Consider the following 13889-nt stretch of genomic DNA (forward strand, 5'->3'; position numbering starts at 1 on the left):
TATTTTTTAATACTTGTAAATTGTGTCAAACTACTTATTTTGTACAATATTGTTGGTTAATATGTGGATTTAAAGAGTTTCCCATTTCTAGTGTACCATTTTATGACTCCCTGACTTTTAGCCTCAGTTACCAAGTTTTTCCAGAATTTGATGGAAAAAATATGTAATATTCCCTACTTTTCCTGAGAAGAAATTTTGGAATGTAAAGCAAAATTTGGATTTTTGTGCCTCAACATTTGTGTATTTCAATAAAGTCAGTGGATAAAGAATTCAGAGATAAGTTATAAATGAATAATAGGGGCTGGGGAAATAGTCCAGTGATAGAATGCTTACCTAACATGTGCAAGGGTCTGGTTTTGACCAGCACTTGAGAAAAACAAAGAGAATAATAATAGCTGGAATTTAGAGACTTACTATGTGACAGTCATTGTTTTGTTCTCACAGCACAATATATGATAGGTACTGTTATTAGTATTCTTATAAAGAGAAAATGAAGGTGAAGAAAAGTTTTATAGGTACTAAGAACCAGAATAGAGTTTGGCCAAGTGTCTGGGCTCTTATCCATTATTTTATAATTCTTATTATATAAATGTTGTACTTGCTAGATAAGTATATAGAATCTACTTTAGATTCTTACTTCTTTTGCCTAAATATCAATATAACAAAAATTTTTATAGTTTATTCAGAAGTTTGGGTGTATTCCAGTTATACTTTTTGTGAATTAGCTCACAAAGGTGATCTTGTTTTTTTTTTTTTTCCTTATTAATTTGCCTTTATCCTTCAAACAGATGAATTTGAAAGAGGGCATCATAAAGAATGAGGCTTGTATTTACCAAGAATAAATTTCTCAATAGAGTATTCTCAAGGTAGTAATTATTGCCATTAATTTGTATATTCATTCCTTATTCATTCCCTGAACTAAAATTTGAGCACTATTAAGTATTGGAGATGTGTCAGGTAATAGGTGCTACAAAGGAAAAAAAAAAAGCTGGATAAGAAGCTAGAAAGTGATTGGGAGAGATTTTTCCATTCAGGTAGTCAGGAGAGGCTGCTTATTTTGAGATAATTCTTATGCAGAGAAATCAATGAGGTGAAGAAAGTGAGTATCTTGGACAGAAGCATTCTGAGCAAAGGGAATAGCAAGTACAAAAATTCTCAAGTGGAAGTGTTCCTGACATCTTCCAAGAACAGCAAAAACTATTGTTGAAAGGGGTGAAAGGTTAATAAAATAGGTACTTGTCACTCCATTTTTCTATATGCTTAACAAAACACTGTTGAAATCTTAATAACTGTTTGCTAATCTTGTTCCCAGAATGTGCTGTCCCCAACTGTGAACTGTTTGCTAATCTTGTTCCCAGAATGAGCTGTCCCCAACTGCCAAACTACAAAATGTAACTTCTCTCCCTGCCCTCTCCAAGGAAAGTATATAAGCTCTGCTTAAGCTGTTCTCAGGGCTCTCTCTTTGCTATAGTGAGCTCTGAGCCCCAGCATGCTGGTCTCCAAATAAACCCTCCCTTCTGCTGTTGCATAAGACAGTCTCTTGTGGTCTCTTCCTCCGACGTTTCGCCGGACCCTTACAGGGGGTGAGGAAGAATAGTAGATAAGGTCAGAAAAGGATAGGTAGGATCTCATTAATCCTCATAGGCCATATGAGACATCTGGATTTTATTCTAAGTATCAGGGGAATCATTGGGTAGTTTTGGGCAGGGTCGTGAACTAATTTATATTTTTAAAGGATCACTCTGACTTGTTGGAGAGTACAATATTATGTGGAGAATGGGGCTGAGGGGGGTTGTTAATAGGCTTTTTTTTTTTAGTAGTACTTTTAAGACTAGGTGATGACTTAGATTTGTAATGAGAGAGGCAATTAGAAATTAAATTTAGTCTATTTCAAAGGTAGACATGTCAGGGTATGAGAGGAAAAAACAGTTGAGCAGGATTTCATTTGACCAAAAACAGGATCAATAAGGAAAAAGGAATAGGTTTGGAAAAATATCCAGGTGGTGATGTCAAATAGGATGTAGGAGTGAGTTCAGAGGAGAGGATATGGCTGTGGTATAAATATATGGGAGTCAGATGATATTTAAAACTGGCACTGGAGATCACCTAGAACAGTGATGTCATAGTGTGAATTGTATCCCATTAATGGCTCATGAAATCAATTTATTGAATTAATAGCATTTTAAAAGAAAGAAAAAGTATGAACTAAAAATAATAGATTTATCCCACGTAGTAGAGTTAAGTATTTTTTCATGACATTTTTGTTTCATTTTTATTCTGTGCATAGTGATATTATAAAATTCATTTCATATTGTATGGCATGATCAAAAATTTGAAATCCAGTAATCAAAAGATTGAGTATAGAGGGCAAAGCCCTGAGCTGTGGGTCACTGACAGGTCTGAGAAGTATCCAGTAAAAGAAATTAGCAAGGAACTGCCCCAAAACTTAATCCAGTACTGAGAATCATCAAATAACCCAATAAACCAGCCTTTGGAATGGAGTTTTTTGTTTTGTTTTGGTTTGGTTTGGTTTTTGTACCAGGGATTAAAACCACAGATGCTTAATCACTGAGCTACATCCTGAACCCATTTTATTTTTTATTTTGGGACAGGGTCTCACTGTGATGCTAAGGCTGGCCTCGAATTTGCCATCCTTAGAGATCTTTCTCAAGAGTTATTGAGACTAATACCTTCACTTAAAATAACAAAATTTCTAATGATTTTCTCTTTGGTTAAATTATTGCTTCAATAAAATTGCAATGGATTTCAATTTATAAAATTCTAAGTTTATATAATAGTACTATTTTTTAAAAATAATTTTTAGTTGTAGATGGACACAATATCTTTAATTTTATGTGGTGTTGAGGATCAACCCAGTGCCTTACCCATGTGAGGCAGGTGCTTTACCACTGAGCTACAGCCACACCCCTAATAGTATTATTTATATTAGAAAAAAATGTCTATTCTGAGTGTTTTCAAAATTCCCCTTATAAATTCAATTATTTCCCTTTTTAATGAAAAAAATCACTGGCTTATAATATGCTGCATAACAAACTTTTTGGTGTTCTTGTATAGTGTATGACTTATTATGTAATATTTAGTTGCCAAAGAGCTTGTTTTGATTTTGAGCACAACACTTTTGAACTTTTTTCCAGCTTATGGAGAAACATGCTTATTTTCAGTATTTACTGTTCTCTCTCTCCCTCCCCCTCCTTCTCTCTCTTCCTCCTCCTCCTCCTCCTCCTCCTCCTCCTTCTTCTCTCTCTCTCTCTCTCCCTCTCTCCCTCTCTCCCTCTCTCCCTCTCTCCCTCTCTCCCTCTCTCCCTCTCTCCCTCTCTCTCCCTCTCTCCTTTTCCCTCCCTTTTTGTCATAAATACACACACACAAACATTTTCATGAAAACATGCCTGGAATTAAGTAGCAAGGAGATTTGATATTTAAAAAAACCTCTAAACTCATTTCCCTTTTTTATATATGAAACATTTTAATTGATCAAAGCCAAAGTCTATTAATTAGACTGAGAATGCAGATAAAGTCTAAATGCCTAAATTTTAAAGCTGTGATTAGTGCAACCATTTGAACTTGATTCTGAAGTAATGAATCTAATGCTTCATTTTTTTTCTTTTTAGTTATTTGTTCTTTCTGCAAGAAATACAAGCACATTAGTGTGTCCAGGGAAGAGCTGCACACATTATTAGCTCTGTTTGGCTTCTGAAGTTTGTGGTTTTGTCTTCTGCTTTTTCACTCCTTCTCAGGAGTGCTTACAGAGTGGCACATGTAAAAGCAGAGAAAGAGCAAATGAAACTATCTCTGTGCATGGCAAAATATAATATGGTGTAACACAAGTCATTCCCAGAAGCCCTGGAGACCCAGAAGTTGCTTCTATGGTACCTACTTTCTTAAAGCTCATGACATATAATTAATGAACTTAGAAATTCTCAAGGTAGAAAAAGAAGAGAAAATGAATTTGTGTGTGTGTGTGTGGTATTTGAACTTCTAACAAAAACTATGTTCTTTTTTGTAAAATTCAAGGCTCAGGGCAAGTTTTCAAAAGTTATGTAGCTGGGCGAGTTGGCACACGCCTGTAATCCCAGTAGCTCAGGAGGCTGAGGCAAGAAGGTCTTGAGTTCAAAGCCAGTCTCAGCAACATCAAGGTGCTAAGCAACTCAATGAGAAAAATAGGGCTTGGGACGTGGTTCAGTGGTTGAGTGCCCCTGAGTTCAATCCCTGTACCACCTCCCCCCAAAAAAGAAAGAGATAAAATTTGTACAGGTTTACTAAATATTTAAGATTTATTTTAAAACCATAATGGGGAGAAGTTGCCCAAGGAGGGTTTTGTTTTTAGCTCTAAGAGGTAAAAATTTTAGGTAAAAAAGATTAGGTAAAAATTTTAATCTCCCAAGATAAAATAGCAACATCTATATTGAAAAATTATGTATTTATATACACCATTCACAGTACTTTTCCTTTGGGTATCTCAAAGTTTGGATTTCATCATAGGCATTTTTATTTTATTTTGGTGACATTTAATATTTATTAAGGGCTCTTAGTGAAGAAAGTTTAGAGAATATTTTCATACTTTTTATGTTCCTTAGAAAGTGGCAAATATAAATATGTTCCCATCCCCCATCTCCATACTTAATTCAAAAGCTTTAAAATAACCTGCTATTTTTTTAATAGAAAGTACTAGCAGGACTAGTTGTATAGTTACTATTTTTATACTGCTAAATAAATGAGGTAATTGATCATGTTTCCTTTAAATCTACCTTCTTAAAGCACTTAGGTATTTTCGTTATAGTCCACTGTCAGGAGAATAATTCAAGAGGATTGACAAATTAATCAGCTGTAAATTTCTAGGGTAAACTCCTCAAAGAGATTTCCTAGAAAGTATGGTTGGTTCTTTTTACCTGTGAATGTTAACTTTAATAAATATCCTTTACTCTTTTGTTTTGAATAAATGAGTTCTAGGTGCTCCCCCACCAAAAAAAATAAATAAATCAATAAAATAAATCAATCTTAGGGGGGATTGTGGTTTCCACAGGTTAAAAAATGATTGTTCTTAAATAATCTTTTTTTTCTTTCTTTCTTCCTTTTTTTTTTTTTTTTTTTTTTTTTTTTTTTGCGGGGGGTGGGGGGTGGTTCTGGGGATTTAAACCAGGCAGGAATACTTTACCACTGAACAACATCACAGTCCTTTTAATTTTTTATTTTGAGACAGGATCTCACTAAGTTGCTGAGCTTCTAAGTTGCTGGAGAGTAGCCTGAAACTTGTAATCCACCTACCTAAATCTTCAGAGTTCCTGGAATTATATGCATGTACCATTGTGCCCAGCTTTTCAGATAATCCTTTAATAAAGTAACCATGGTACAGATCTCTATGTTTCAACAACAACAACAATAACAACAAAAATAACAGTATTTATGTTACCAAAAAGTTTTATAAGTGGGTACTTCACTACATTTCTTTGCTATAATGGATTATAAACTCTTTCATAGAAGGAAAAATATAGTTGAACCAAGAAAATTAATTAAACAGGGATGACTCATGCTTTTGATGAACAACAATAACAAAAATCCAGAGGAATATAGAGTATTAAACGAAAATTTGAAGGTTTTCTAAAATTAAGGGTACACTAACATTTCAAATGCACTTAAATGATAAAGTTGCATGTGTACTTTTTAAGGCTTTAAAACAAAACAATTTTTTTTCCTTCTATATGCCATTTTCCTTTTACATTCTTGTGTGGCCAGTGGTTTTAAAGAGCACCATCTAGTGTCAGTTTTGGAATCACTATTTATGTATTAGAACATGGAAGATGCTGGATCCAGAAAATTTATGACTCAAGAAATCTTGATAATTGACAGAACTCTTAAAGAAATAATTTGACCTCAAGTTTGTGTGTATGCATCTTTAAAACACCCTATATATGTACTTATCCATGCATTCATTCAACAAATACTTCTTTATTATACATAAATATATAGTAGTCCCTGCTTCAGGCATAGTGGTTAACAAAACAAAATATCTACTCTCATGGATTATTCTAGTTAGGAGACACCAAATAAACAGTATGCTATAATTGTGATAATTGCTATGGAGAAAATTAAAGCATAGAAATTTTCTGTTTTCAGGGAGAATAGGATTAGGATTTACAATATCAAAAAGAGTAGCCAGGGAAGGTCTCCTTAAGCAGTGCCTTTGAGAAATACCTTAAGGGAGTGTTCTAGATTCTGGAAACAACAAATGCAAAGGCCCCAAAGTAGGAGATGCTCCCAGAGTTTTTGTAGGAAATAACAATTTACTTTAGTTGGAGCAGTGAGCAATGAGGAAAGTTAAGAAGAAGAACAAAGAACACATGAAAGGAGATCTTTTAGACCACTATAGGAACTTTGGATCTTCTACCCGTATACTTGGAAGACACTGGAGGGTTTGAACTGAGTAATGGCAATACTTCATTTTAAACAATCACTTTGGCTGCTGTTTTGACAATAGACTAGAGGGGAGGTAAGATGTAAAGCAAAGATAGGAAGCATTTGTTGTAATTCATAAAAGGTGGTAATGACTGGGGTCACAGTGGAAGCAATGGAAATGTTGTGAAATAATTAGATCCTAAATATACTCGGAAGATAGAGCTGCTATTAATTAGTTATGGGGATGTAAAGAAAAAGAAAAATTAAGAAGTTAAAAACTGTGTTCTGAGACTAGTTAATTTCACAAGTTGGGGGAAAGTTTTCTTTTGGAAGACATTATTTCAGTCTTGAGAGACACATATAACTTCACAAAGTCTTACTGATTTAAAACATTCATTTTTTAAATTTTAGCTTCTGAATTATCAAATTCTATTCAAGGCCTATAATTACTTCAATTTATGCTTTAGGTGGCCCAATGAATGAAGAAAATGAAAGGCATTAAGAAAAGTCTTACAGAAGAATATCTATACCTGGACTTTTCTCACCAAACAGAAGGATGCATCTTTCCTCTTCATACAGCTGTGACTTTATTCTTGTTATCATACTGTGACTGCAAAATATTTAAAGTTTACTTAGTCCTCACCAGAGAAAGTACAGATATTGATCTACTTAGAGATGTGTTGTTCCAGGATGTTGAAATTCAGGTTATCTCAAAGGAGGAGCTCCCACCAATAGTCCAGAATTGCTGTTTACCTGCGGTGGTAGAACGACCAGACAATTTTTGTAGAGCAGGACTTGCGGTTGTACTAAGACACATTATCCAGAAATCATATGAAGCAGACCCTTCAAGGAAGGAAATTTTGGAACTTCTGGGTTTTAAAAAGACTTGTTTGAAAGCCTGCGCTGAAGTAAGTATAAGGTCTCTTGTTATTTAAAACTACACAGTGATAATAACATATTCACTTGACCATTTATTTTCACTTTCAGTTACGAATAAAATTTATTTATAAACCCAGAGAACCAATGAAATAAAGTAGTCCTTCATGTATGTCAGTATTACACTGAAGTATTGAAAAATAAGAATTTGGATTTAATTTATGAAGCTTGAAGACATTTTTAAAGAGAATAACTTGTTTTTATTCTTTATTTCAGTTACACTGAGGATTATGTATTTTATTTTAATTTAATTTTATTTATTTTTCTGTTTTGCTGTATCAGGCAAAGTCTACCACTGAGCCACATCCCTTTTGCCTACTTAGAGAATTTTTAAAGGAAATATTTACATATAAACAGGAGCTCAAGTAGTAGAGCTTTGGAAGTCATGTGCTTTTGTTTTTTTTTTGTGTGTGGGGAGATGTATTTTTAAAACTTTGGGAAGTAATGCTTATTCAGTAAGAGGACACAGCCTTGCAAAACATTTGTTTAATGTTTTTCATGTCTGAAGCACTGTACTAATATCTCCATAAAGCATAAAACATAGCCCAGGAATGATTTGCACCAAGACTTAAATGATCTAAACCAGTGTTATTTCTCAATAAGAGTTATTTTTGTCAAGTTATATTGAGAATGAAGAATCCTTTCATTTCTTATTTTGTTTTATAGGTTAGTCAGTGGACCAGGCTATGTGAACTCACAATCCCATTGGCTATTGAGAATTTTCTCAGAGAGTCTTCTGACCAGCTCCCAACTATACCTATGGAAGTACTACAGCTGGAGAAAAAGCTTAGTGAACCTGTTAGAGTGCACAATGATGACAAACTCCGCAGGCAGAAGCTAAAACAACAGAAGACTGCTGCAGTTAAGCCTGCCCTTGCTAAGGGAAAAGCAAAGAGCAAGGTCCAAACAGAGGAAATGTCTGAAGAGTTGGACTCTTCATCCAAGAGTCTGGAATTGAACATGGCATTCTCCAAGCTCAGAGTGCAGGAGGAACCAGTTACTACCAACAGGGAGCCTTCTCACATAAGGAAAGCAAAAGCCTCTGACCTTCCACCTCTGGAACATGTGTTTGCAGAAGGGCTTTACTTCACTTTGGCAGATATCGTGCTTATGCCCTGTATCCATCATTTTTTGGTAAGATTTTATCTAAAGTGTTTATGTTACTTTGAGTTTCAATCTATGAATCTGCTTAGTTTGAATTCCAATTCTATTAATCATTATGTTCTGAGCAAATTGTTAATATCTGTCTCCATTTCTTTTTATCTTTAAAATGGAGATAATAAGAACTCTTTGTTGTAATTTGGATCTTGACAGTCCCCAAAAGGCTCATGTGTTGAAGGCTTCCCCAGGTTTCCCCAAGGGTGGAAACTTTAGGAATGTGGAGCTTAATGGAAGGAAGTTACATTACTGGGGGCACACCCTTTAAAGGGTTGGAACACTGCCACTTTGGGTCTCTCTTTACTTCCTGATTGCTATGAGGTTAATAGGCCTCTTCTACTATGGGCTCCTGCTGTTATAAGCTGTCACCACAGGCCCAAATTAAGAGGATGAAGTAACCATGATCTGAAATCTCAAACTGAGACAAAATAAACCTTTTCCCTATTAGGTTGATTATCTTAGGTAGTGTTACAGTTGTAACTCACATACACTCTAATATAATCAATAAAAAGAAAAATGAATGAATTATTATGACTTTTAAATTACCATAATGGTAGTAATTGTTACCATGAATTTCAAATTGTTGTAATCACCTTATAATATTAGGGGGTCTTGCATAAAAAAACAAAAACAAAAAAATCTTATCAGCTATATTTTATAATTAAGTAATCACCTAAAATATTAATCTCATTGTTTCAGGTATTATCAAATCAGAAAGATTTTATCCTTGTTTGTATATTTTTTAGTTCTCTATAGGATTAAATGCTATTTTATGTTGTGGGAGAAATGGATGGAACATTTTCTTTCCTAGTAGAGAGATCTATCTGTATCTGTATTTATCTCTATTATACCTATGTTTTATCCTCTCTGGAGTAAAAAAGAATAGGGTGAAAATATATCAGAATGAACATGGAAAGCTAGCTTGCTCCAATCTTCAAGTTGGTTCTTTTTTTTAAAAAAAAAATTTTAAATAAAATTTTTTTAAAAATAAATGACAGCGGAATACATTACAATTCTTATTACACATATACAGCACAATGTTTCATATCTCTGGTTGTATATAAAGTATGTTCACACCAAATTCGTGTCTTCATACATGTACTTTGGATAATATTGTCCATCACATTCCACCATCCTTGCTAACCCTCTGCCCCTCCTTGCCCCTCCCACCCCTCTGCCCTATCCAGAGTTCCTCTATTCCTTCCATGTTCCCCCTCCCTACCCCACTATGAATCAGCCTCCTTATATCAGAGAAAACATTTGGCATTTGTTTTTTGGGATTGGCTAACTTCACTTAGCATTATCTTCTCCAACGCCATCCATTTACCTGCAAATGTCATGATTTTATTCTCTTTTATTGCTGAGTAATATCCCATTGTGTATATATGCCACATTTTTTTTATCCATCATCTACTGAAGGGCATCTAGGTTGGTTCCACAGTTTAGCTATTGTGAATTATGCTGCTATAAACATTGATATGGCTGTGTCCCCGTGTTTGCTGTTTTTAAGTCTTTGGATATAGACTAAGAAGAGGGATAGCTGGGTCAAATGGTGGTTCCATTCCCAGTTTTCCAAGGAATCTCCATAGTGCTTTCCATATTGGCTGCACCAATTTGCAGTCTCACCAGCAATGTATGAGTGTACCTTTTCCCCAACATCCTCGCTAACACTTATTGTTGTTTGTCTTCATAATAGCTGACTGGAGTGAGATGAAACCTTAGAGTAGTTTTGATGTGCATTTCTCTGATTGCTAGAGATGATGAATATTTTTTCATATATTTGTTGATTGATTATATATCCTCTTCTGAGAAGTGTCTGTTCAGGTCCTTGGCCCATTTATTGATTGGGTTATTTGTTTTTTTTTTTGGTGCTTAGCTTTTTGAGCTCTTTATATACCCTAGAGATTAGTGCTCTATCTGATGTGTGAGGGGTAAAAATTTGCTCCCAAGATGTAGGCTCTCTATTCACCACACAAGTTGTTTCTTTTGCTGAGAAGAAACTTTTCAGTTTGAATCCATCCCATTTATTGATTCTTGGTTGTAATTCTTGAGCTATAGTAGTCTTATTAAGGAAGTTGGAGCCTAGTCACACATGATGAAGATTAGGGCCTACTTTTTCTTCTATTGGATGCAGAGTCTCTGGTTTAATTCCTAGGTCCTTGATCCACTTTGAGTTGAGTTTTGTGCATGGTGAGAGTTAGGAGTTTCATTTCATTTTTTTGCATATGGATTTCCAGTTTTCCTAGCACCATTTGTTGAAGAGGCTATATTTTCTCCAGTGCATGTTTTTGACAACTTTGTCTAAAAGAAGATAATTGTAATTTTGTGGGTTAGTCTCTGTGTCCTCCATTCTGTACCATTGGTCTATCAGTCTGTTTTGGTGCCAATACCATGCTGTTTTTGTTACTCTTGCTCCCTAGTATAGTTTAAGGTCTGTTATAGTGATGCCACCTGCTTCACTCTTCCTGCTAAGGATTGCTTTAGCTATTCTGGGTCTCTTATTTTTCCAGATGAATTTTATGATTGCTTTTTCTATTTCTATGAGGAATGCTACTGGGATTTTGATCGGAATTGCATTAAATCTGTATAGTGCTTTGGGAAGTTTGGTCATTTTGATAATATTAATTCTGTCTATCCAAGAGCAAGGTACCATCTTTCCATCTTCTAAGGTCTTCTTTGATTTCTTTCTTTAGGGTTCTGTAGTTTTCATTGTATAAATCTTTCACTTTTTTCGTTAAATTGATTCCCAAGTTGTTTTTTTTTTTTTTTTTGAGGCTATTGTAAATGGGGTAGTTTTCCTCATTTTCCTCTCAGAGGATTTGTCATTGATATACAGAAATGCCTTTGATTTATGGGTGTTGATTTTATATCCCGCTACTTTGTTGAATTCATTTACTGGTTCTAGAAGTTTTCTGGTGGAGTTTTTTGGGTCTTCTAGGTATAGAATCATATCATCAGCAAATAGTGCTAATTTAAGTTCTTCTTTTTCTATACATATCCCTTTAATTTCTTTCATCTGTCTAATTGCTCTGGCCAGTATTTCAACAACTATGTTAAGTGGTGAAATAAGGCATCCCTTCTTGTTCTTGTTTTTAGAGGGAATACCTTCAATTTTTCTCCATTTAGAATGATGTTGGCTTGGCACTTATCGTAGATAGCCTTTAGGATGTTGAGATATGTTCCCGTTATCCCTAGTTTTTCTAGTGTTTTGAAGGGAGGCTATATTTTGTTGAATGCTTTTTCTGCATCTATTGAGATGAACATATGATTCTTATCTTTGAGTGTATTGATGTGATGAATTACATTTATTGATTTCCATATGTTGCACCAACCTTGCATCCCTGGGATGAATCCCACTTGATCATGGTGCACAATCTTTTGATTTATTTTTGTATTCGATTTTTCAGAATTTTATTGAGAATTTTGCTGTCTATGTTCATTTGAGATCATTTTCTTTCTTTGATGTGCCTTTGCCTGGTTTTGGAATCAGGGTGATTTTGGCCTCATAGAATGAGTTTGGAAGTGCTGTCTCTTTTTCTATTTCCTGAAATAAATTGAAGAGTATTGGTATTAGTTCTTCTTTAAAGGTCTTGTAGAACTCGGCTGTCTATTCTTCCGGTCCTGGGCTTTTCTTGGTTGGTAGGCTTCTGATGGCATCTTCTATTTCATCATTTGATATTGGTCTGTTTAAATTGTGTATATCTTTCTGTTTCGATCTGGGCACATCATATGACTTAAGAAATTTGTTGATGCCTTCAATGTCTTCTATTTTATTGGAGTATAAGTTTTCAAAATAATTTCTAACTATCTTCTGTATTTCTGTAGTGTCTGTTGTGATATTATCTTTTTCATCACTTATTCTGGTAATTTGAGTTTTCTCTCTCCTTCTCTTCATTAGCATAGCTAAGGGTCTGTCAATTTTATTTATTTTTCTAAAAAACAACTTTTTATTTTGTCAATTGTTTCAGTTGTTTCTTTTGTTTCGATTTCATTGATCTCAGCTCTAATTTTGATTATTTCTTGCCTTCTACTGCTTTTGCTGTTGATTTGTTTTTTTTCTAGGGCTGAGATGTAACTCGTTTGTTGACTTTTTCTTCTTTTAAGGAATGAACTCCATGCAATGAACTTTCCTCTTAGTACTACTTTCATAGTGTCCCAGCGATATTGATATGTTGTGTTCATGTTCTCATTCATGTCTAAGAATTTTTTAATCTCCTCCTTGATGTCTTCTGCAACCCATTGTTAATAAGTAGCATATTGTTTAGTCTCCAGATGTTGGAGTAATTGTTATTTTTTATTTTGTCATTGATTTTTAATATTATTCCATTTTAACCTGATAAAATTAATGGTAGTATCTCTACTTTTTTGTATTTGCCAAGAGTTGCTTTGTGGCATATTGTATGATCTATTTTAGAGAAGGATCTATGTGCTGCTGAGAAGAAAGTGTTATCCGCTTGATGCAGGTTGAAATATTCTATATATGTCAGTTAAGTCTGTTATTGATTATATTATTGTGTTCTATAGTTTCTTTATTCAATTTTTGTTTGGAAGATCTACCAGTAGTAAGAGAGGTGTGTTAAAGTCACCCAAAATTATTGTGTTGTGATCAATTTGACTCTTGAACTTGAGAAGAATTTGTTTGATGAACATAGCTGCCCCATTGTTTGGAGCATACATATTTATGACTGTTATGTCTTGTTTGTGTATGGTTCCCTTGAGCAGTATGTAATGTCCATCTTTATCCCTTTTGATTATTTCCAGTTGGTTCTTAAGAGCTGCATTTTTCTTTCTTTGAATCATTTCACCCTTTCCACTTCTAAAGAATCAGATATTATATATTATAATATAATATTATATATTATTCTCATTTTGTGTTACTACCATTTCAAATATCTCTACTAACTAACAAAAAAGACTTCTAATGAAAAACTGTGTATTTGAAGGTTGGTGCTTCACTAAATTATGTAATATGGATCAACTATTGTTTTCTTATTTAATATTTCTGTTTTCTTCAAAACTGAAGGAAAACAGTAATGGCAACCAAAATTATCTCAGAATTAAAAATATTAAAAGTAAAAGAGATTCAGGAACTGTTTAAATGTTGACAGGCATTTTAAATATCAAATATCTTATGTATTCAGCATCCATAGAACTAGGGAAGACAATGTTTTGTTTTGTTTTCCTAGTCATATGATTTCTAGATCCTCTTATGCCTGACTCCTCCCCTCTTATTACCAACTTTAGTTATTAAAATAATCATTTCATATATTATGAAATATTTAGTATTTATGACTTCTATGAATAACAATGTTTGTTTTTAATTTCATAAGAATTGAATCAAAGTAACATATTATTCATTCTTTCTAGAATTTATTGGAAGTCTA

The 13889-nt window shown here is 34.0% G+C and overlaps 1 protein-coding gene across 1 annotated transcript in view; it reads left to right on the forward strand.

Annotated features, from left to right (window-relative positions):
• Gstcd (glutathione S-transferase C-terminal domain containing) overlaps positions 1-13889 on the forward strand; it is a 169752-nt gene that overhangs the window by 2209 nt on the left and 153654 nt on the right. Inside the window, exons 2-3 of the mRNA XM_077803384.1 lie at positions 6879-7319; positions 8014-8481. Of these exons, the coding sequence (XP_077659510.1) occupies positions 6891-7319; positions 8014-8481 (897 nt within the window). The 5' untranslated portion in view covers positions 6879-6890. The remainder of the gene's footprint in view (positions 1-6878; positions 7320-8013; positions 8482-13889) is intronic.

This window comes from Urocitellus parryii, chromosome 10 (assembly GCF_045843805.1).
Source record: "Urocitellus parryii isolate mUroPar1 chromosome 10, mUroPar1.hap1, whole genome shotgun sequence".
In the NCBI taxonomy this organism is placed as follows: domain Eukaryota; kingdom Metazoa; phylum Chordata; class Mammalia; order Rodentia; family Sciuridae; genus Urocitellus; species Urocitellus parryii.